Raw genomic sequence first — 25390 nt, 5'->3', positions numbered from 1 at the left:
TGTAGATATCAGTATATGTCTCCCTAAATATTTCAGCATGGAGTGATCTTATGTCATCATCATCGTAAGTGGACAAGCAGATATTAAATGCTCTCTGATGTAATGCAGTAGGAAGTATGCAGCACCATTTGGGAAAGATTCTTACAGAGAAAAAACAAAAAACTTGAACCTGAACCTAATCAAGGAAATTCAGGGGATAGAGGAGAAAGTTAAACAGTGCCATGAGGAAGCAATCGGCTAAATCCAGAATGTGGGAAATTCTGCAGTACAAGTGACCCAGCTTCATCAAATAAATGGCATAATAAAGAAGCTGGATCCTGATTCACACAAACCAATTATATGAAGACATTTTTGCAATGGTCATGAACCACTGAGTAGAAAATATTGAGGAATTCTTATTGGCTGTAATCATGGTATGTTAGTTATATAAAAAATAAATCTCCTTATCTGTTAGAAATACATGTTGAAGTATTTATGGGTAAAAGATTAAATATTCAGTGAGGTGGGTTGGGAGATGGCACATTAGTACGTGTGATGGTGCAGAGAGGAGTGAGGCATGCGGTGGTCTGTGTGTTGATCAGGGCCCTGCACCAACTTCATTTCCCAAGTCTGTATCGACTTGTGCCACATACTCTTCTAGGCACCAGGGACACAGCAGTGAACAAAACAGACACATATCTATGCTCTCATGGAGTTTGTATTCATAGAGGGGGAAAGAGAGAAACAAGAAAGCAAAAACGTATAGTGTATTAGATGGTGATAATTTCTAGACAGAGAAATAGAACAAGGAAAGGGGATGGTAACAGGAGTATGGTCGTGGAGAGCCTCACTGAGAATGTGACTTTTGAGCCAAGATCTGAAGGCAGGGAAGGAGGGAGCCATTGAGGTGCCTAGTGGAAGAATGTTCCAGATAGAACATGCCTGGAATGTGGTAGGTTCGGCAGGGAGGCCAGTGTCAATGCAATGGAGTTAGATTCTCTTTTCTCTGCCCTTTCAGAAAACTGCCACCCTCTGCTCCCTTCTATAATTGGGTCACTGCAATTCTTTTTTCAGATGTTAAAATTTTTTAACATAAGTGACACATGCTCATTGTAAAAACACTTAAACGACGCAGAGGTACATAATGTAAAAAGTAGGTACTTCTGATTAAAGACAGAATATTGAGCCCTCTGGAAACCACAGGGACCAACAGAGCAGGAGAAAAGAGACAGTAGATAAAAGGGAATAGCAAAATATGGAAACTGGGAAACAGTAGCTGATCTAGCAACTTGAGAAATTGGAAAGCTTGGTGTCTGCATGGCAACACGTCAAGAAGCAAACCACTATTCCTCAATAAAGCTGTTAAAATATTTTTTTAAAAAAAAGGAAAAGGGCCAGGCGCGGTGGCTCACACCTATAATCCTAGCTCTCTTGGAGAGGCAGAAGGATTGCTGGAAGCCAGGAGTTTGAGACCAGCCTGAGCAAGAGCGAGACCTCGTCTCTACTCCAAATAGAAAAAGTAGCCAGGTGTTGTGGCGCGTGCCTGTAGTCCCAGCTACTCGGGAGGCTGAGCCCAGGAGTTTGAAGTTGCAATGAGCTAAAATGATGCCACTGCACTCTACCCAGGGCAATAGAGTGAGACTGTCTCAAAACAAAACAAAACAAAACGAAAAGGAAAAAAGGAGCAAGCTACTTCACACTGCAGGACCCTGGAAGGACAGGAGGCATCAGATAAGCTCTAAAGATGGAGCTGCATTTAGAGCTTAAAACAGCGGGAAAGCATGGGTAGGGTTCAGTAGACCCCTTCATTCCTACCTCCACTTTGTACAGCTACCTCCTCTTCCCATCGAAAGACAGGAGGTTTATTCCTGAGAGACACTGAACCCAAGGGACTCAGAACATGAGTGAGAGAAGCAAACTGAAAAATAAGAGGCTCAAGTTGAAGTCTATTATCCTCATTGACCACAGTGAGGCCACCAGCCCCCTTCCACTCAGGTGTCAGTATTTTGGCAGCAGGTTTATACATCCCCATAGGATTATTGTGAGGATTAAATGAGTTAATACCTGTAATGTATTCAGAATGGTGCCTGGTAAGAGTTAATGCTTAATGTTATTACTAAATTAAACAGCTAAATAATTAAAAGTGGTTACCTCGGTAGAGCCAGAATCGGGTGGGAAGAAATGCGGGAGGGGCACTGCTGTTTTTCACGGTAAACTTTCAGGACTATTTGGCTTTTTAAATTATGTACCTTTATAAAAAGTTTTAAGTAAAAAGTGAAAGTCTCTCCCCACTCTCTGCAACATGCATAAATTCTAGAACAGGCTTTAGTCACGTACCTGTTCTTATGGCTAGCAGCCCCACCAAAATTACAGGAAGTGAGTAGTAGTGGGAAGCTGCTGTCCAAATGGGTAGGGTAGGGTGGTTTTGGTGTTACAAGAATGTTTAGGGAAAGGGTACTTCATAGACAAGAGCCACAGCTGGCTCTCACTTTACAGTTAGCAAGTCCCAATTGTTTTTTACATACATGCAAACATACAAAGTTTCTTTTAAAAAAAATATTATTCTACCTACTTTGCAACATTTAAAAATATATAGACATATATATAGTGGAGAGGAACTTAGAAAAATTTGGAAGGCTAGATAGTACTAATTCTAGTAATTTGACAATACTTGTGCTGAAGTAGAAACTAAATATAAACAAGGAGTGTTTCAGAAAACTCTTGGGAGATGGAAACAGTTTCTACCTAGAAATGTCCAATGTCCTTAACTTCTAGTATCAGCGAAGTCTTGGGCCTGGAGAGGGTGGTAAAAATTGCCATAACCAGAACTGTTCATTTCAGTAAATGGAACTTTTAATAACCTTTCTAGTTTCCTGCCTTGCTCCAAGGACAAGTGTTAACAAGCCATTCTCCTGACTTTAAGCTTGCAATAAAGATTCTAGCACAGCATGTGATTTGTCCGGAGAGTTAAACAGGCAAGCTTGCATGGCATTTAGAGGCTTATTATGACCTATCTCAGCCTTCCCATTTCCAAGATGACTTCTCTCTTTTGAGTCATTAATCCTAAATATTCATGTGTGTGTGCGTACTTGTGTATGTGTGTGTGTGTAGTCATTTATTCAAAGGTGTTTCTTCTTAAGGTGATTAATCCAAGCGCAGTTAAAATGATGCTGACCAAATGAATTCCATTGAAAGCTTAGTTGTTAGCCAAATGCTATGTAACATCTTGAATATAAATAATCTTATACTGTAAAATATTTTATACTTTAAAAAATGACTCTGGATCATTTATTTGAAATGGTTTGAGGACACTGGCTTCTAGATAAAATTGAACACCTCCTACCCTATTCTTTGCTTACTACAATTAGATTGTTAAAATGTAGAGGAAAATAAATCCCTGAGGAAGAAACCTTTTGAGAAGCAGATCTAGGACTCTCTGAGATGGCCAGAAAGCAACAAATCGTTTTTTATAAATAGAGTTTACTTTTTTAAGGCAGTTTTAGGTTCACAATAAAACTGAGAAGAAACTACAGAGATTTCCCTTTTACCCCCCACACCCACACATACATAATGTCCCCCATTAGCAGCATCTTCCACCAGAGTGGTACATTTGTTATAGCTGATGATCCTATAATACATTGACACATTGTCACCCAAAGTCCCTAGTTTATGTTAGGCTTCACTCTTGGTGTTGTACAGTCCATGGGATTGAACAAATTTATGATGACATATATCCACCATTATAGTATTATACAGAATATTTTCACCACCCTAAAAATCCTCTGTGCTCCACCTGTTCTTCTCTCCCTCTCCCCTACCTTGGCAATCATTCCTTGATCTTTTTACTGGCTCCATAGTTTTGCCTTTTCCAAAATGTCATGTAGCTGAGATAATATAGTATGTACCTTTTCAGATTGGCTTCTTGCACTTAGTAATATGCATTTGGGGCTTCTCTATGTCTTTTCATGCTTGACTGCTCATTTTTTAGTGCTAAATAATCTTCCACTGTCTGGATGTACTACAGTTTATATATCCATTCACCTACTGAAGGACATATTGGTTACTTCCAAGTTTTAGCAATAATGACTAGAGCTGCTATAAACAACCATGTGCAGGTTTTATATGGATTTAAGTTTTCAGCTTCTCTGGGTAGATATCAAGGAGTGCAATGGCTGGATTGTATGGTAAGAGTGTGTTTAGTTTTGTAAGAAACTGTTAAACTATCTGCCAAAGTGGCTGTACCATTTTGCATTCTCACCAGCAATGAATGAGAGTTCCTGTTGCTCCACATGCTCACCAGCATTCCTATTCCTAGTGATGTCAGTGTTCTGGATTTCAGACGTTCTAACAGGTGTGCAGTGGTATCTCATGATGTTTGTTTTTTTTTTTCTTTTTACCTCATCAAGTCAGTCAGTCCCTATCTCATGATGTTTTAATTTGCAGTTCCCTAATGAGGTTTGATATGGAGCATCTTTTCATATGTTTATTTGCCATCTGTATATCTTCTTTGTGGAGGTGTGTCTGTTCAGATCTTTTGCTCATTTTTAATCAGACTGTTTGTTTTCTTTTTGTTAGGTTTTAAGAATTCTTTGTGTATTTTGGATAACAGTCCCTTGTCATATATGTCCTTTGCAAATATTTTCTCCCAGTCTGTGGCTTCTCTTTGTATTCTCTTCATAGTGTCTTTTGCAGAGCAAAAAATTTTTATTTCAATGAAGTCCAGCTTATCATTTCTTTGTTTCATGGACTGTGCCTTTGGTGTTGGTGTTGTATCCAAAGAATTATCACCATACTCAACGTCATTTAGATTTTCTACTGTTATCTTCTAGGAGTTTTATAGTTTTGCATTTTACATCGAAGTCTGTGATCCATTTAGAGTTGATTTACAAATCATTTTCATCTTTAATTTCCTGGCAAAATTCATGAAAAGTAAAGGAAATTAGATTAGTACATTAAAACATGTGGGAAAGTATAAGTAGGCCTTCTCATTTATTAACTGAATGGTCTTGAACAAATAACCTTTTTTTTAAGTCTCAGATTCTTCATTTCATGATGAGGATAATAGTACCGACTTCACAGAGTTGGTATGAAAATTAAGTGAGATCGTGCTTGTAAAACACTTAAGAGCGTCCAGGTTGCTGAACATGTGGAGGCGCTGGGTGGGTGGCTAGCCCAGAGAGGGCATGGAAGCTCTGCACCCCGGCTCCCATACCTGGTCTTATCCATCTCTCCATCTGGCTGTTCATCGGTATTCTTTGTAATGAAGCAATAAACGTGGGGAAAAAAACCAACATTATGCCTGGTACACAGTAGCAGTTGTTCTTGATGGTTCTTACTATCATCATGTTGATGAGGAAGAAGATAAGCATATAGAAATAAGATGTAAGGAGAATTTTGAAATTTTTTTTGTTCTTCTCACTGATTCTAAATTCCCTTCTTTGGTAGGTGGTGGACTTTGTAGCAGCAACACTGCAGAGAGCATGTGCGAGCTTGACCCATCAGGCAGAGAGTACCGTGGAATCACAGACACTGAGCATGTCCATGGGGCTGGTGGCCGTCATGCTAGGAGGAGCCGTCCAGGTGAGTTGTAGACTTGAGCCAAACTTGAATGGAGGGAAAAGAAAAGCATGTTTCTTCTCTTCCATACCCTTGGGAGAAATAAGAATGGATATTGTACATAGAACACTAAGAATTCTCTCCAAAGTAGAGGACAAGACAGTTATACCATTTCCACTCTGTCAACTGAATAGACTTCACTGTCAAAAGGGCAGGGCCCTTTCCTACCTGATACAAGCTTGATTTGGAAACATATAGCATGGCATATTCTATCTGAGGCAAATAATACTTGATTCTCTGGCCTGATTGTCCCAAAGTGCAGCCCTTGTTTCTACTACTGTAGTCAGGGGGAAATCCTTAGTAACCTGCTGGTTGCCTAAGATCCATCTGTTTTGAATAGCTCCATTGTAGCAGAGGATCCATTGTTCAACCATATCACATAGCATGTTAAAATTTGCTTCCAGCCACTTTGAAGTGTATATGTCTTTTACATACTTAATTTGTAATTTTTAAGTTTATTCCTTTAAACAGTATTTATTGACTACTTGTTGCATGCCAGTTATGGAGCTAAGGTGCAGAGATTACAGCAATGGGCAAGGCAGACAGAGTCCCTACCTTCATGAAGCTTATAGTCCAGTAAGGGAGTGAGACGCTAAATATACTTAAAATTGAATGAAGTGCCTTGAAGAGAAGTGAAAGTACCAAGAGAATATAATAACTAACCTAGGCTGGGAAGATTTCACTGAGTAAGTGTAAGGTTAAGCTAAGACTTGAAGGATTAATAGGAATTTGAGTGTGTGTATAGTGCAGATGGAGGAAGCTCTCCCTATTAAAGAAAACATCATGTTTCAGAGGCTCGGAAGCAGGAAAGTGCTTGGTATACTTGAGATCCTGATAGAAGGCTGATATAGCTGAATTGTAGAGACCAAAGGGAAGAGTAGTGGCAGCAAGGGAAAAAGATAGGCAAGGGCTAGGTCATACATGTGTGCATGACTTATTAATTACATACCATGTTAGGTTAGGAGACTGCAAGAGAGCAGAAGAGGCTTAGTGCAAGTATTATGAAATCCAACTTGAAATCAGCCTGCTCATAACCCTTAGCAATGAGTAGAGAACCCTCTGGGAATGGATTTTAGAGTTTGAGGATTCAAATCTGATCTGATTCTTTTTTTTTTTTTTTTTTTTTTGAGACAGTCTCACTTTGTTGCCCGGGCTAGAGTGAGTGCCGTGGCGTCAGCCTAGCTCACAGCAACCTCAAACTCCTGGGCTTAAGCGATCCTACTGCCTCAGCCTCCCGAGTAGCTGGGACTACAGGCATGCACCACCATGCCCGGCTAATTTTTTCTATATATATTTTTAGTTGTCCAGATAATTTTTATTTCTATTTTTAGTAGAGACGGGGTCTCGCTCAGGCTGGTCTCGAACTCCTGACCTCGAGCGATCCACCCGCCTCGGCCTCCCAGAGGGCTAGGATTACAGGCGTGAGCCACCGCGCCCGGCCTGATCTGATTCTTAATATATAAGAATATGCCTCTCTCTAGCTGTCCTTAAGAGGAAAAGGAATTTTATCTGAGCCTGTTGTTAATGTGAAGCCCATCTCCTGGTAGATTAATTTTATATTCCCCATGTAATTTTTAAAAAAAGTTTTTGGTTCAGTTTCTAGAGCCGTATTATATCCCTGCTGTTAGAACTAGCAAGGAGGGGTTCACCAATGGAATAATTTTTTCGTTTTTTTTTTAGAAATGAGGTCTTGCTGGCCTCAAACTCTTGGCCTCCAGGGATCCTCCCACCTTGGCCTCCCAAAGTGCTGAGATTACAGGCATGAGCCACCACACCTGGCCACCAATGGAATAGTTTTTCTTAAGATGTATTGTTATTGGATTTAGTTGGCTAGATTGATTTTCATTTTTCTGGTTAAGTATTAATTTGAATAGTCTTTGTTTCCATTAGTATAGAGTGCTTTTTTTTGTTTGTTTGTTTGCTTCTCTTTATTTAACACTTATCATTTCACACCAAATCCCAAATGGAAAATAGATTACAGAAATCTCCATCTCCCTTTCTAGAAACTTGTTGGTACGGGGCCGGCTGTGTACATTAGTCGTGTTCTAAGAGAGACTCATCTGACTGATATAAATGTGGATCCCTTGCCCGTCCCTGCCTTTCTGTGAGCCATCCTGACTCACTGATTACACCCTGGATTCCTCTGACTTTGCAGTTAGTTAAGTGAACATAAACACGTCACCCCCTATACTTTTGCCCTAGATCTATTAATTTTTTTTTCCTGTTTGATTCATGGATTTATAAGTGGCTTCTATAATGCTGGCTTTTTTTTGTCTTTGTATTAAAAAAGAAAGTCATGATTCTCAATTTTGTTTTCAGTTGATCATTGTCAGGCTAAGGTCTTTGCTTTAGGCTAGAACATTATACTGTACATAACCTCTATCAGGACTTGTTTTGGCTAATGAAACAGAATCCAACAGCATCTGAACATTTTTTTCCTTTTCTTTGTAATTTATGTAATTAAGATGATTATTATAACATTATATCTGGGAAGAGGAATTAATTTAGAAAAAGCATAGGGTTAAGACTGCTACCAAGGCAACCGTAATTCCAAATTAATTTTCTAAATTTCAGGGCTAGTCATCAGTAAAAGTATTAGTAACTTTTCCCTGTTCCCTCAAGAAGCAATTTCTGGGCCAGGCACAGTGGCTCATGCCTATAATCCTAGCACTCTGGGAGGCTGAGGCAGGAGGATTGCTCAAGGTCAGGAATTTGAGACCAGCCTGAGCAAAAGGGAGACCCCATCTCTACTAAAAAAAAAAAAAATAGAAAGAAATTAGCTGGACAACTGAAAATATATATAGAAAAAATTAGCCAGGCATGGTGGCACATGCCTATAGTCCCAGCTACTTGGGAGGCTGAGGCAGGAGGATCGCTTGAGCCCAGGAGTTTGAGGTTGCTGTGAGCTAGACTGATGCCACGGTACTCTAGCCCAAGCAACAGAGTGAGATGCTGTCTCAAAAAAAAAAAAAAAAAAAACAATTTCTGCATGATGCTGCAGGGTCCACTGGGTCCTTTAAAGAGCAGTCCCCAACCGTTTTGGCACCAGGGACCAGTTTCATGGAAGACAGTTTTTCCATGGGACTGTGGGGGGTTGGGTGGGGCGTTGATGGTCTCGGGATGATTTAAGTGCATTTATTGTGCATTTTGTTTCTATTATTATTACATTGTAATATATAATGAAACAATTATACAACTCACCATGAAGCAGAATCAGTGGGAGCCCTGAGCTTGTTTTCCTGCAACTAGACTGTCCCATCTGGGGGTGATGGGAAACGGTAACACCCAAAGTGTGTTGCTTATGTCTAGCCTACTCCATAATCTCGTTTTGGTTGCTGTCACTGCAGAAAACCCTGCTTCACAAAGATAGAATGTTGGAAATGGAAGCAGGCTTTTTTCAGTGCTTTTGTGGCAATCTCAGGATATTCTGCCTTGACTTTAATCCAGAACGTATGGAGCTTTGAAGTTGTCTCAAACATACTTTTAAGGCCATCATCATTTGTGATCTCAATCAGTTGGTCCTCTTCTAGCATGGACAAAGAATTCACCTGGCCTATTCACAGACGGGTTGTGGATCCATTCCTTCCCAGATCAGGGGTCTTTTGAGGTTGGGAAGTAATGCTCAAACTCTTTTGAAAGCTGAGATAGGTGGTCATGCGCCAGCTGGGAGAAAGAAGGCCCTGGCTCAGTCTCTCAAAATCTCTGCTAATGTTTGAAACATGTCAAAAATCCCAATGTTCACTCGTTGCCCCAATAATTCCAGTTTGGCTTTGAATGCAGCTACTTTATCTGCCGACTTGAACACAATTGTCGTTCTCCCCTGAAATGACAGATTGAGTTCATCACACATATAAACAATTTTTGCAACCCATTCTATGTCACTGAAATGTGCTGCCAGTGGTGACTGTTTTTCTAAAAGAAGTCTCTGGAGTGGCTCTCATAACTCAAAGACGCTGGCCAGTGATCTACGTTTAGAAAGCCATTTCCTGTGTGTAAGAGAAGACATGTGTACTCTGCATCCATCTCCTCACAGAGCTGCACGAACAGACTTGCATTATGGGCATATACTTGAATGTGGTTGATGATTTTAATCACATCCTGCAAAACATTGTTTAGTTCAGGTGACATTTGGCTAGCCAGCATTTCTCTATGTTTGACATGGTGCGTAGACGCACATTCAGAAGCGACCTCCTTGACCCGAGTAGTGAAACCAGAAAGCTGTGCAGTCATGGCTGCTCCGTCCATGCATACACCGACACAAAATGGCCAGTTCAGTTTTCCTGATATGTAATCATTCAAAGACTTGAATAGTTCTGCAGCTGTGGTGCTGGTTGGCAACAAAAGTGCACATAACATATCCTCATACACATCCTCCTGAAAAATATATCATACAAAAACAGACATCATTGCCTTGTAGTCAATGTTGGTAGACTCATCAACCTGGATTTCGTATCATGGTGACTCATTAATCCTAACAATTGTACCTCAGTATCTTCTGCTATTTCATCAATTCATCTACTTACGGTGCTAACCAAAAGAGGAACACGTGCCACCTTTTGAACTGCAACCTCTCCTAAAAGTTCACAGCAAATGTCCTTAGCAGCAGGCAGGATCAACTCTTCATCGATAGAACAGGGCTTCTTAGCTTTGGCAGTGCATTAGCCACTAGGAGTGATGCAGTCATTGCAGACACATTTGATGAAGTGGTGGCCTTTAATAATTGCTTCTGTTAGTGTTCATGTTATTTTCTTTCAAAAAACTCCAGAGGCTTGTCTTTTAATACAGGGTGCTTGGTCTGCATGTGGCAAAGCAGTTTTGAAGATTTCATAGCTTTGCTGGCTAGCTGGTCGCCACATATCATACAAAGCGGGCTTGGTGAATGTGAATCACCTGTTGCAATGAACCTGTAATTTAAGTAGAACTCTTGGTATTTTCTTTAAATGCAGCTTTCATTTTGTTGGCAGTCTTAGAGTCTTCTGCTGTCTCATCATTGGGTCTTTAGTCCTCTTCAAAGAACTCTCCAGTGACATTTGTTTTTTACTCATTTCTGCTTGAGTTAGCCTGTGGGCGTACCAACACCGTGACTGAGACAAGTGTGCAGTCTGGGAAAGAGGCACGGATGGAAGTGGTAAATAAAGTAATGGGCAGGCCACATGCGGACTAAAGTAAGTGTCAGATTCTCACTTAAAGCCTGCCACCAGATGCAGCTGTACAATTGAAGTACATCAACTCTCTTGCCACTATAAAGCCTGCCACCAGATGCAGCTTAATTGTCACTTGCCGCTCACTGATAGGGGTTTGATATGAGTCTGCAAGCAATTGATTTATTATGGTCTCTGTGCAGTCACACCTCTCTGCTAATGATAATCTGTATTTGCAGCCGCTCCCCAGCACTAGCATCACTGCCTCAGCTCCACCTCAGATCATCGGGCATTGGATTCTCATTAGGAGCGTGCAACCTTGTGTGCGCACTTTATAGTAGGGTTCAAGTTCCTATGAGAATCTAATGCTGCAGCTGATCCGACAAGAGGTGGAGCTCAAGCAGTGATGCGAGTGATGGGTAATGGCTATAAATACAGATGAAGCTTCCCGCAGCTGCTCACCTCCTGCTGTGCGGCCCAGTTCCTAACAGGCCATGGAGGGGAGGTTGGGGTCCGCAACTCTAAAGCACTGCTACACAAAGCTGAGCAGACCATTCTAGACACTTCTTTAGGAAAAAAACAAAACCATACTGTTCCAGGGAGGCAGCAGAGCCTACCAGTTCAAAGCTGGGCTCTGATTCTTTAAATCTAGATTCTGTTGGGCTGGGGGTCCATTATTGGGAGACAAAAGGTACATCTCTCCTCTAAAGGGCCAGGGGTCTTTAGCTTGGTGTTACTCTACACTGCTTAGGTTGTGTTTTTGACCAAAGGCCATTGCTCAGACTCTTTGGTAAAAACGTTACCCTGAGCATAGGTGTGTTTTAGGTGTTGTTGGCTTGTGTATCAGAATCCTCCCAAATGCTTAGAGATTGGGATGGAAGTAGTGGTAAGCAAACTAGATGTCTGCTGCAGAGTGGAAGAAAGCGAGAGAGGGAAGAGCCACGGAAACCTTTTGCATGCTGACCGAGGTGCAGTGGTTGACTCAGTTCCTGTTGGAATGCTGCCCTTTCTCTCCTCCACTGAGCTAGAGATGGATGTTCTACAGAACAGGGTGGGAAAATTTCCGTATTTCAGACTACTCTATAGAACTTCAAAGAGCAGACAATGATTCTTAATTACTGTTGTTTTCAAGCAGCCTACTTCAGAGATGTCTCACTTTCTGCCATATTTAATAAATCTACCACGGTACAAATTTAATAAACAGTTTTTGGATTGATGGATAAATGGAAGGAAGAAAGAATAAAAGGAAGAAAAGAAAGGTGAATTTCTAACTAAGAAGGCTTGGAATTTTTTGTTTATCCAAAGGGCATGGGCTTTGAAAAGTGTAGAAACACTGTCCTCACCCATAGTGAGCAACCCTCAGCTCCGGGTACACCCAAGGGAGTGCTGTAAATGTTAGTCATGTGTGGCAAGGGGAAGAAGAAAGCCACACTTCTTGTTTCCACAGGAATTTGCTTGCTTATCCACTAGGTAATCTAGACTTTTCTCAGAATTTCCCTAAGGTGGAGGGAAGGTTCAATCACTTATATGTAGGTGATTAAACTGGCTAAAAAAGCCCTCAGGTGGAAAGTACAGTGCCTCTAATTTTACTTTTTAAAAATGACCTTTTGACCTTCCAGTTAACTAAAGACCCCTCTAATTCTTTTTTGCCTTTTTTATTTTTATTTTTGGAGACAGAGTCTTGATCTGTCGCCCTAGGTAGTCATCTTAGCTCACTGCAACCTCAAACTCAAACTCCAGGGCTCACACGATCCTCCGGCCTCAGTCTCCCAAGTAGCTGGGACTACAGGCATGTGCCACTATTAATTTTTCTATTTTTAGTAAAGACGGGGGTCTCGCTCTTGCTCAGGCTGGTCTTGAACTCCTGAGCTCAGGTGATCCTCCCACCTTGGCCTTCCAGGATGCTAAGATTGCAGGTGTGAGCCACCATGCTCAGCCTCTTTTTGCTTTTGAGATTAAACCATCTCTTTCTGGAGTTGTCTTCATTGTGTTCATTTGTACACATTATTAAAGATTTTCAGAGCTTTATATAATTTCTACAAAGTGATTACGATTGACACCAGTGGCCTGTGAAAAAGGTTTTCATCTCTTTTAAATCACTAGAAGCATTGATTCTAATGCTTCCAAAGGTCCAGAATCCTCCAGGACCACCAGAAGACAACTATGGCATCAATGGCAGGCATCAATATTAAAGGATGAATTTTAAATAAAGATTTAATCATTACATTCCAAAATATAACTTTTATGATAATTTATTATTTTTTCATTGTATTTTTTCCTATGATCTTAGGCTTTACTCTAGGTTTCACACAACTTCTTTTTTAGGTACATTCTAGGACTTGAGACTAGGGAGGAGCTAAGTACATTGCTATTATAAGTACAAAGATTGATTTATTTCTTTGAGACCTTTCTAGTGTTCTTAACGTAATACAGGGACAATAAATTTTTACTTAACCACCATGTGCATAAAGTCTGTGAAAGAACTTTGTATACTGTGATTGCCATTTGGTTTTCTTGCATCTGTGTAAGATTTTACAGCTTAAAAAATTCTTCTTTCATTTGATTCTCACAGTTAATCTTTTACTAGGTGGGTATTATCAGGAATGTATTTATTACGAGTAATCAAAAACTCAATTAACAGTGGCTTAAACAAATATGGTTTAATAATCTCACTTAACAAGAACCCTGCAGTTAAGCAATTGCTGGTATTTATTGGTCTAGCAACTCAACTGTTCCTGTATCATCAAGGACTTGAGATATTTGTCTTTTTACTTCGTCATCAATTTTTCTGTCTTTTCAACTTTGGCATGTCGGCTATTCTTGATCCTACTTAATTGCGTTCTGTTTGTGAGATGGCTGCATAGTTCCAGGCAATTACATTTGAGGTCAGGGCAAGCAGGAAGAAAGGATGGTGCTAGTTACAACTGTCCTCTTCAAACAGAAGTGTTCTGAGAAACTCCCCAACAGATTTGCCTATATATTCATTGGTCAAAATAGGGACCACTCTTACCTGCAAGGAAGGCTTGTACAGTGAGCACCCAGCTTTCCAGTGGGAGATGGCAAAGGAGAGGGGAAATGAGTTAGCCAATCAAGGTGGGCAAGTGTTAGTCCCATTTTACTACAGGTGAGGCCTTTGAGGCTCAGGTAGTAGGGCTGGGACTTGATTCCAAATCTGAGAGCGAGAGCCCAGTGCTTGCATCTATCATACCACATTGTTTGAGAGTGTCTTAGAATTAACTCATTCAATGAATATATACCAAGTGCCTTTTTGCCCTCATGGACCTTACCTTATGTTGGCTGTGATTAATTTGATGAATTCATCATTTTTTTAAACAGATCCACATTTCCATATCTTTTGTTTTTTTTAGAGATAGGCCCAGGCTGGAGTGTGGTGACACTATCATAGCTCATATCATAGCCAGCAAATAGTTGGCACCTCTAGTCTTAGATTTCCCTTATTATTTTGATAGTAGGAAATCTATAGGTTTATCAAGGTGAAAGAATGTGTAACTTTAATTGCCTTATAAACTGTTTGATTCAGAGTCCACCTACCTGGACTCTGGAGCTGCCCATTGAATAAGAGAAGCTGCCCATTGAATAAGATGACTCTCAAAATGACTAAGGGAGAAAAGATTTTTTTTAATTGGCTTTATTTTTTAGAACAGTTTTAGGTTCACAGGAAAATTGAGCAGAAAGTACAGAGGGTTCTCATATACCCACTGCCCCCACACATGCACAGCCTCCCCCGCTGTCAATATCCCACACCAGAATGGTACATCTGTTATAATCAATGAACCAACATTGACACATAATTATCACCTAAAGTCCACAGTTACATTAGAAGTTGGTCTACATTCTAGGAGTTTGGACAAATGTATAATGACGTGTATCCACCATTATGCTACATAAAATAACTGCCCTAAGAAAATCTTCTGCGTCTTCCTATTCATCCCTCCCTTCCCCCAACCCCTAGCAACCACTGATCTTTTTACTGTCTCCATAGTTTTGCCTTTTCCAAAATGTCACATAGTTGGAATCATACAGTAAGTAGCCTTTTCATACTGGCTTCTTTCACTTAGTAGTATGCATTTAAAGTTCCTCTGTGTCTTTTCATGGCTTGATAGCTCATTTATTATTAGTGTTGAGTAATATTCTGTTGTCTGGATGTACCACAGTTTACTTATCCATTCCCCTACTAAAGGACATCTTGGTTACTGCTGAGTTTTGGCAGCCATGACTAGAGCTGCTATAAATAGCCAAGTGCAGGTTTTTGTGTGCACATAAGTTTTCAAATCCTTTGGGTAAATACCAAGGAGCACAATTGCTGGATCATATGGTAACAGTGAGTTTAGTTTTTGTAAGAAACTGCCAAACTGGCTGCCAAAGTGGCTGTACCATTCTGCATTCTTAGCAGCAATGAATGAGAGTTCCTGTTGCCTCACTAGCATGTGGTGTGGTCAGTGTTTGGGATTTGGGCCATTCTTATAGGTGTATAGTGATATTCATTGTTGCTTTAATTTTAGTTCCCTAATGACATGTGACATTGAGTGTGTCTTCGTGTGCTTTTTTTTCCATCTGTATATCTTCTTTGGTGAAGTATCTGTTCAGGTCTTTTGCCCATTTTTTAATCAGGTTGTTCATTTTCTGATTGTTGAGTTTTAAGAGCTCTTAAACAATCCTTTTCCAGATATGTCTTTCATAAATATTTTCTCCCATCCTGTGGCTTGTCTTCTCATTCCCTTGACAGTGTCTTTTGCAGAGCAGAAGTTTTTAATTATAATGAAGTCCAGCTTATCAATTATTTCTTTCATAGATCGTGCCTTTGGTGCGGTATTTAAAAAATCATCACTATACCCAAGGCCGTCGAGATTTTCTACTATGTTAACTCGTAGGAGTTTTATAGTTTTGTATCTTTCACTTAGGCCTATGATCCATTTTGAGTTAATGTTTGTGAAAGGTGTAAGGTCTGTGTCTAGATTCGTCTTTGTGTATGTGGATGCCAGTTGTTCCAACACCATTTGTTGAAAAGACTGTCTTTTTTCTATTGGAATGCCTTTGCTCCTTTGTCAAAGTTCAGTTGACTGTATTTGTGTGGGTCTATTTCTGGGCTTTCAGTCCTGTTCCATTGATCTATTTGTCTTGGTAGTTTTTTTAGAAGAAATTGTTACATACAATAGAAATGAAAAATAGGCCAAATAGACTGTAGATAGAAACAGATATTCTCATTTCAGATGCTTAAAAAGAAAAAAGTCCATGATACAACAGAGGCAGTGAATAAAGTTTAGCATAATGATAACACTAGTAAAACTGTTCTAAAATGTATTTTTCTGTGCCACATAGATTCCAGAAAAAATTGACCCTTTTCTTAGATAACATATACCTTTACTGTGTACATACATACCCTCTTCTTCTCTTAAGATGTGGTAACATCACAAAGTCAATCACTTTACACATGAAGATAAACTAACATGTTACAGAGCTAGAAATTCTATCTTATCTTGATTTCTCATTGGTTTCTAAATGTGTAAAAAAAAAAAAAATCCGAATATGTGGTGAAATTCTACAGGTACAAACCTGACGTATACCTCAAATTTGCATTTACTTGGAAGGTAGTGGTGAGGACAATGAACAATAACAATTCTTTAGATTTATAGAGTAAAACGAAAACATTAAATAGGTCCTATGAAAATGGTTAATTGGTTAATTAATAATGGTTGTATTAATTGGTTAATTGGTTGGTTGGATAATGAAGTAAGTAAATCATTAAGTAGTAAATTTGAGGTTTTCAAATTTTCAGGGCCTAATGAAGCCTCATGTGATAATTTCTCTAGTATTTTCAAACAGAAAAGTATTACTGTTGATTCTTATTTGTCATTAACTACATATGTACTTTTCTAGTAAGGCATATGACATTATTCAAACAAAGCTTCTGTAAAGAATAAAATCTTGCCTAATTTCAACTCCTACTTTTTTAGAGAAATCCCCTTCTCCAATTGGCATCCCAATCCTTTCGAGTTCTATGGTGCTTGGACACTGACCGGCCATGGTTAGATCATGTAATTAAGAACCGCTTTATTCTTTCAAGTGAGATTATGTAGGGTATTGAGTAAGAGTGTGGGCTTTGATCCTGATTTCTTTTTTTTTTTTGAGACAGACTCTCACTCTGTTGCCCAGACTAGAGTGCCGTGGCGTCAGCCTAGCCCACAGCAACCTCAAACTCCTGGACTCAAGCAATCCTTCTGCCTCAGCCTCCCGAGTAGCTGGGACTATAGGCATGCACCATCATGCCCGGCTAATTTTTATATATAGATATATATATATTTTAGTTGTCCAGCTAATTTCTTTCTTTCTTTCTCTCTTTCTCTCTTTCTCTCTTTCTCTCTTTCTCTCTTTCTCTCTCTCTCTCTCTCTCTCTCTCTCTCTCTCTCTTTCTCTCTCTCTCTCTCTCTTTCTTTCTTTCTTTCTTTCTTTCTTTTCTTTTCTTTTTTTTTTTTTTTTTTTTTTTTAAAGTAGAGACGGGGTCTTGCTCTTGCTCAGGCTGGTCCGGAACTCCTGAGCTCAAATGATTCGCGTGCCTCAGCCTCCTAGAATGCTAGGATTACAGGCATGAGCCACCACACCCAGCCTGATCCTGATTTCTTGAGTTCACATCTTACTATCTTCCAGTTTGTGAACTTGGGCATATTACTTAACTGGTTTGTGCCTCAATTTGCCCATGTTTAAAATGCAGTTATTAATAGTAATCAGGCCAGGCGTGGTGGCTCACCCCTGTAATCCTAGCACTCTGGGAGGCCAGGGTGGGAGGATTGCTTGAGGTTAGGAGTTCGAGACCAGCGTGAGCAAGAGTGAGACCCCGTCTCTACTAAAAATAGAAAAAAATAGCTGAGCAACTAAAAATAGAAAAAAAAAAATTAACTGGGCATGGTGGCACATGCCTGTAGTCACAGCTACTTGGGAGGCTGAGGCAGGAGGATCGCTTGAGCCCAGGAGTTTGAGGTTACTGTGAGCTAGGCTGATGGCACTCTAATCTGGGCAACAGAGTGAGACTGTCTCAAAAAAAAAAAGTAATCATATTATAGGGCTATGAATGTGTATATATGTGTGCTTTAACTTAGAAAAGAACCTGTACATGGTAAGTGTTCAGTAAATATGAGTTATAATTATTCAGTAGAGTTATTGAGTACAAGACCAAGGCAATACACTGATTACACCATGAGCAAGATTTGATCCCTGCTCCCTTTTTCTCAGAATGTGTTCCCTGGTACTTAGGTCATATTAACATTTGCTATATTAATTTTGAGTTTTTTATTTCATTTTGTAGTTGAAATCAAGTGATTTTGCTGTCCTAAAGCAGTTGCTGCCTCTGTTGGAAAATGTATCCAACACGTACCCTGACCCCGTCATCCAGGAGCTCGCTGTGGATCTCCGTATCACCATCTCTACCCACGGAGCCTTCGCCAGTGAGGCTGTCAGCATGGCCGCCCACAGTACCCTGAACAAAAAAGATCCAGAAGGGAGAATAGAACAGCAGCAGCAAACCAGTCATGAAAGCTACACCGATGTAGCTCAGAGCCACCTCAAACAACAGCAAAGCCATGAGAAATCCGCCCAAATGGGCCTGCAGTCAAGTGCTCCATTCATTCCTAAGGGGGTCAGTCAGCCCAGCACTACGACAAACCAGAAACCTGCGAGCATAAGCACAGAGCAGCTCCAAGAGGTTCTTTTATCAGCTTATGATCCTCAGATTCCAACACGGGCTGCTGCCCTGCGTACTCTTTCCCGCTGGATAGAACAGAGAGAAGCAAAAGCCCTTGAGATGCAAGAGAAGCTTCTGAAGGTAAGTAGAACACACTACAAAGACACATGGGCTAGGAGAGGGGCAGCTGTCCAGGAGCCATTAATTCAACTCAAATATTTTTGGAACCTTGACTATGTGTCAAGCACTGTCCTGGACCATCCTCCAGGAACTTACAATTGTTCTGAGGAGGTAACACTTAGACACAGGAAAGATTAGATGACCACATGAGACTACTCAATTGATATGAACAAACTGCCAAAGTTTTCACATGGAAGAAATGCTATGCGCAGTTAAGAAAAAGAGAGAGTTGAAACCTTTTGGAGGATTTAGATCTTAACATGGCCTAACAAATTGGTAGGGTTTGAGCAGATGAAAGAGAGTGGGTGGGACAGCATGAGCGAATTCCCAGAGATGGGAGATGCCTTTTGTGATAAATAAGTCTATGTTGAGCATGTGACCTTGCCCAGGTAAGCTACCTGTTTTCTCTGGGTCCCTTTTGAGAGGGGCATTGGGCAGAACTAGGTCTCTCCCCTTCTCCCTTCATCACAGTGAAAAAGCCATTCTTTAAATTGTAGAATTCTGGGGTAATATATTAATATATGCTTAGTTGGGGATCTCTTCCCTTTTGTGGAAATTGTTCTGACTTCAGTATGGGTTAGAGATTAAGAGCAAGGGGAAGCCGGGCACAGTGGCTCACACCTGTAATCCCAGCACTTTGGGAGGCCACAGCAGGAGGATCATTTGGAGTTAGGAGTTAGAGATAAGCCTGGGCAACATAGTAAGACCCCATTTCTTTTTTTTTTTTCCAAGACAAAGTCTCACTCTGTTGCCCAGCCTAGAGTGCTGTGGTGTCAGCTTAGTTCACAGCAACCTCAAAATCCTGGGCTCAAGCGATCCTTCTGCCTCAGCCTCCCTAGCTAGTAGCTAGGACTACAGGCATGCACTACCATGCCTGGCTAATTTTTTCTATATATTTTTAGTTGTCCAGCTAATTTCTTTCTATTTTTAGTAGAGACGGGTCTTGCTCTTACTCAGGCTGGTCTCGAACTCCTGAGCTCAAATAATCCACCTGCTTCAGCCTCCCAGAGTGCTAGGATTACAGGCATGAGCCACCATGCCTGGCCTGTAAGACCCCATTTCTGGAAAAAAAAAATAATAATAATTAGCCCTGCTTGGTTGCACACACCTGCAGTCCCAGCTACTCAGGAGGCCAAGGCAGGAAGATCATTTAAGCCCAGGAATTTGAGGCTGCAATGAGCTATGATTGCAACACTGCACACCAGCCTGGGCAACAGAGTGAGATCTTGTCTCTAAAAAAAAAAGAAAGAAAGAAAGAGCAAAGGTTCTAGAGAGTACTGCCTGGGATCACATCCCAGATCAGTTTCTTGGACAAGTCACTTCAACTTTCTGGGCCTCAATTATGATGATGATGGTAATGATAACAACCTCTTCTATATGCCTTAGCCATTAGACTAAGAATTACATTCTGATCAAAAACATTTATTTTTAATCACTAAAGTATTGGAACCGATTGTGTAATAACTGCTGTTTATTGAGCCAGGCCATAGACCTTACAGATACTGTCTCTAATCCTCACAACAACTGCAATATTGGTATTACCCCCATTTTATAGATGAGAAAATTGAGGCACAGAAATGTGCCAAGAATTTGCTGTCATTAAAATATTGCTGAAGGCCGGGCATGGCTGCTCATACCTGTAATCCTAGCACTCTGGGAGGCCGAGGCGGGTGGATTGTTTGAACTCAGGAGTTCGAGACCAGCCTGAGCAAAAGTGAGACCCTGTTTCTACAAAAAAAAAAAAAAAAATAGAAAGAAATTATCTGGACAACTAAAAATATATAGAAAAAAAAAATTAGCCAGGCATGGTGTCGCATACCTGTAGTCCCAGCTACTCGGGAGGCTGACGCAGAAGGATTGCTTGAGCCCAGGAGTTTGAGGTTGCTGTGAGCTAGGCTGACACCATGGCACTCTAGTCTGGGCAACGGAGTGAGACTCTGTCTCAAAAAAAAAAAAAAAAAAAAGGAATCTCTGTGCCAGCAAAAGGCATGACATTATATATGGTGCAGACACCACCTTCTTCCCCTACACACCAAGCAAGAGGAACATGGGCACAGGGCCACTGTCTTTCTTGGCTCTCATGTTGGGGCCTAAGCCTAACATGTCACTGTAGTATCTTCTCGATAAGCACTAAATAACCCACTGCAGTTGACACCCCCTGGTGGGTTACTAAACTGTGAGAGATATTGAGAGTAATTTGTTGCTAATGTCAATTGAAGTGCTGGAATTTGCAAGACTTTAAACAATAAATTACAAGAGATTCAAAGTTATCTCAGTAACAACATCTCGGTTTCACTTGCGTTTCCATATGCTTTGTGAATGCAAGAAAGAAGGATCCGATTGCAGCAAATGTGCCATCATTTGCACATAACCCCAAACCTTGCCTCTTGTGTGTTATCACAGCCTGTAGCTTTCATGCCATATGTAGGAATGTTGTTCACCTTGGCTGTAGTGGAAAAATGTCGAGGATTGTTCTTCCATTGGTTTTCATAACTACTGCTGGTATATATACTTGACTACCTCAAGAATATAAGTATCTCCCTCAATTCCTACCCTTTTTGTAACTATTATAAAACTGGGACTTCAAGCATATATACCATTTTCCCCATAAGACTCTAAGTCAGACTGGCTTCTAGCTAAGACAAACAAGAAGAAAAGCATTTTACTCTTTGAGGCTGCCGATAAGAGGGTCTCTTAAGTCTTCCTTGCTCTTTGTGAATCTTATCATTGCTGTATTTTGTCGTTCCAGATATTCTTGGAGAACTTGGAACATGAAGACACTTTTGTATATCTGTCTGCAATTCAGGGTAAGTTAGTCCTGGTAAAGGACTTTGAGTCTGTGAACCAAAGATTATGTCATGTTTGCACAAAATCTCTACAGTCATAGAGCCACAACACTGCTGGTCAGTTTATCCATCTTTCTGCCTGCTCACTAGGACACTTTAAGTCATAATAATAATATTCTGGAGGGTTCCCAAATGGTTCCTATTAGAGTTTCAGTGTCTCATAGTGATGAGGAAGTTTTTATTAATGTTTACTTATTCTGTAGATCAAATTCCATTTCTTCTAATTCAAGGAGGTAAAGAATGGCTCACACATGAGCTCTTATTACATTAACCATTTATGTTACTTGACTACTGTCTGTACCTTTGTTCTCACTTTACGTTAAAAGAGTTTCAGGGTATTTAATAATATTTTTTCATCAAAATTTTTTTGCAGTAATTTTATTTCTCTTTTTACGATTCTTTGTTGTTCTCCACATCTCTATTAATTTGTGGATTCCAAATCTAGAGAGGGTGCAGAGAATTAGGTGCTCTCCCTAGATGTGATGAGAAGTCAGAATTAACTCAGTTTCCCTGGTTCTGTCAGTGTGGTATAGTGGCTAAGAGCTGGGGTTCTGGAGGCAGACCACATGGGTGCATCTCCCCACTCCCCCAATTCTCAGCTGTATGGACTTTGGCAAATTATAAGCCCTGTGGGCTTTAATTTCTTATCTCTGAAAAGGGGAGAAAATGGGCATGTAAAATGGTATAGCCATTATTCACAATAGCCAAAAGGTGGAAACCACCCATACAACCATCGGTTGATGAGTGGATAAACAAAATGTGGTATATGTACAGTGGAATATTATTCAGCTTTAAAAATTAATTAAGAACTGATACATGCTATAACATGGATGAATGCTGGAAACATTATATTAAGTGAAAGACACTGGTCACAAAATACTACATTCTGTATGATTCCATTTATACGGAATGTCTAGAATAGGCAAAATTATAGAGACAGAAAGTAAATTAGTGATTGCCTAGGGCTGGGGGTAAGGGGGTAAGTGTTGGGGGTGATAGCTACAGGATATGGGATTTCTTTTGGGGTGATAAAAATGTTCTGAAATTGATTGTGATGGTTGTACAAGTTCGTGAGTCTGCTAGGAACCATTGAGTTATATACTTTAAGTGGGTGAACTGTATGATATATGAATTATAGCTAAATAAAGCTCTTACTAAAAAAAAATAATAAAATTTAATAAGAAAGGAGAGGGCTGAAACTGTCAGAGCCCAAGGAGACAGGTGGAGAAATACACTTTCTTGCTTCAGTGGGACAAACTGCCAAGTCACTTAGCAAAGAGCATGGATGTAGGGAGGGGTAAAGAATTCACACCATTAATACAGTTCTTCACACTGGTGTGTTCTGTTTACCTTCCAAAGGCAAGGTTCTCACTGGGCACAGAGGCACGTGCAGTTCTTACTGGCTAGTTCTTTCTGGATTTAATTTGGGTATGCTCTATACAGACTTAGTATTTGAAGCTTCAGAGAGCAGACAGAGGGGAAAACATACAGTGATGAATGCCTGGGCCTTGGGATTCTTTCTTTATTCAACAAGCATCTATTGTATACCTACTGTATACAAAACACTTTAGCTTAACTGTTGTGATTAGGTTAAAAAGCAAAAAGAGAATTCTTTAGAGGAGACAACATGACCACCCAAAAGAGGTAAAAGGGCAACTAGGTAAGACCAGACTCCCTAAGAGTGGAGGGTTTCAAGAGAGAAAGTAACTACCTGCAGCTGAGAGGTCAAAGAGGTCAGGAATTGAGATAGGCCTTGGGGCTCAGTAGGACCCAGGGGGCCACATGGCCTTGAGTGATACTCAGATAAAATCAATGAAGCAAGAACCTACTATGCCTATAATTAGTAAGTCTCAGAAAATAAGTCATCCTGCACTTTTCCCAAGAAACTATAATACTATCAAGGAGATGTTTCTCATTGATTTTTTTTTTAGGACTGGGTTTTCGGGAAGTGGTGGCATGTCATTCTCATTTGGCAACATTGCTGTTTGGAATAAGCATCTTAGCTGATTTACCCATTGAGCTCATTAGCCTCTAGGGTCTGCTATAAAATCGCAACTGTTGGTGTTGTGTTTGTTTTTAGTAATTTTAATTGGTGTGCAAATCAGTTAGTAGCTAATTTGGCAATGAAGAACATGGGAGGTAGAGGTATAATTTCTGTTCTTAGCTCCCCCAGATAGACAAGTTTGAACTAATTGATGTTTTTGGTGTTCATAACATGCACTTAAAAGCCAAGGCCTTAGGTGAATTTCCCATTAAGAAAGAAAAGAAATTCATTTTCCCACCTGCATCACCAGTGTAGTTTGCCCAGGCCGAAAGCACTCCAGGAACAAAGCCATTCTGGACTCCCGGTCAGACAAGACCAGCCACTTGTCCTGCAGTACAAGGGATGCCTGGTTGTGGTTTGAGTAGCGTGTAGTTGTGGGGACTGTGTGTGTTTCAAGTTTTCCTTTTCTAGGCTGACTAAATGGCTCCGTGTGGAAGTTGCAGTGTATATTTTGCTTAATTAATTGATATTTTGGATTTCTTTTATAAATTTTCACCCACTGCAGTCTAGGCAGAGACTAGAGGGGAATTAAATAAACAGATATTTATTGATGCCTAACTTAGGAATTTCTGATGCATATATTACCTGTTCATCACAACAATCTAAGAAGTAAATGCCCCGTGAATTAAATGTTAATTTTATGAAAAACTGTGTATCTCTGTTTCTTCCTTCTGAGAATGTGGTGATTGATTTAGTTGTTCTAGCAGGTGCTCCCTGGTACTTAGTAGCAACTTCTTCAGTTAGAGGATTAGATACAAAGTTAGAGTTCCAGTTACCATACAGAGTTTACAGATAGAGGACTTAGTCTTAAACAGACAAAGATTAAGTGTCTCCCCCTTTTTTTTAAGTCCTTGTATATTCTTTTTTCATTGTTTTTATCATTATACAAGTAATGCATTCTCATTGTTTTTTTAAAAATTTCAATGACAAGTATATAAGGTAAAAGGTGGAAGTCCTTCTTTTTGGGAATTAAAATATGTCCTTGAGAGTCCCATAATGTATATTATATGTTTGGGGTATTTTTCACATTTCAGTTTTCAAAGAGATGTTCAGTAATAAATGTGATAAATAAATGCTATCCTTTAATAAGTTATTATAGCCAGACTTTTTTATCTGTAGTGTCCTCTCAGTCACTTTCAGCTATTTAAAGGATATTTTGAAAGCAACAGTTGCATTTGGGGGATCCATATGATCCCTCTGAGTGTCAAAAGGATCTTTGGATAAGACTACCAGGCTCCTTAAAAAAACAAAAACAAAAAAAAACCCACTAGGGCTCTGAGCCAAGCATGGGAGGTGAAAGTACGCCAGTGTGTGTAGAGGGAAGAGAATCTAGACATCTTGACATGCCCAAACAAATCACACTAGTTCTTCCACCCTCTTCCTTTCAGAAAAGAGTTTTCATTTCTGGCAAAAAAGCCAAGGGAGGGAAGGCAAAAGGCCCGGAAGGGGGAAGGTAGATACAAGACGAAATTGTTTTTACAGAGTTTCAAACTGAGCAGGACTACAAGTCTTAACTTGTCAGGGACTGAACTCTCTATCTTATTCTCAGATTTCTCCCTCAAATAAGATTGAGAAACCATTAACTGAAAATAATTCTGTCTCGAAGGATCATCTAATTGCATCTGGCATGGAAATTTGGAATGCAGTCCTGTGAAATTCATCGTCTCCATTTATGTCCTGGAAATAGGACGATTTCTTTTACGTCCTGACCTGGTTTCCATACTACGTAATTAACAAATGAGCATTTAGTGAATGTATCTCATATGTGCTATCTCAGTAAATTCTTGACGTAGTTCTGGGAAGTAGACATTATCCCTATTTTTTAAACTTCTTATTCGATATATAATTTACATACCTGAAATCTACCCAATTCAAATGTGCAAGTCAA

At 40.0% G+C, this 25390-nt stretch overlaps 1 protein-coding gene across 3 annotated transcripts in view; it reads left to right on the top strand.

The window, feature by feature from the left end:
- TANGO6 (transport and golgi organization 6 homolog) overlaps positions 1-25390 on the top strand; it is a 157679-nt gene that overhangs the window by 44985 nt on the left and 87304 nt on the right. For all 3 annotated transcript variants that reach the window (XM_045533395.1, XM_045533397.1, XM_045533396.1), the window contains 3 exons: positions 5425-5559; positions 18058-18573; positions 21362-21419. In XM_045533395.1, the coding sequence (XP_045389351.1) occupies positions 5425-5559; positions 18058-18573; positions 21362-21419 (709 nt within the window). The remainder of the gene's footprint in view (positions 1-5424; positions 5560-18057; positions 18574-21361; positions 21420-25390) is intronic.

The sequence above is a fragment of the Lemur catta genome, chromosome 20, assembly GCF_020740605.2.
Source record: "Lemur catta isolate mLemCat1 chromosome 20, mLemCat1.pri, whole genome shotgun sequence".
NCBI classification, from domain to species: Eukaryota; Metazoa; Chordata; class Mammalia; order Primates; family Lemuridae; genus Lemur; species Lemur catta.
This window is presented reverse-complemented; position numbering and strand designations above follow the sequence as displayed.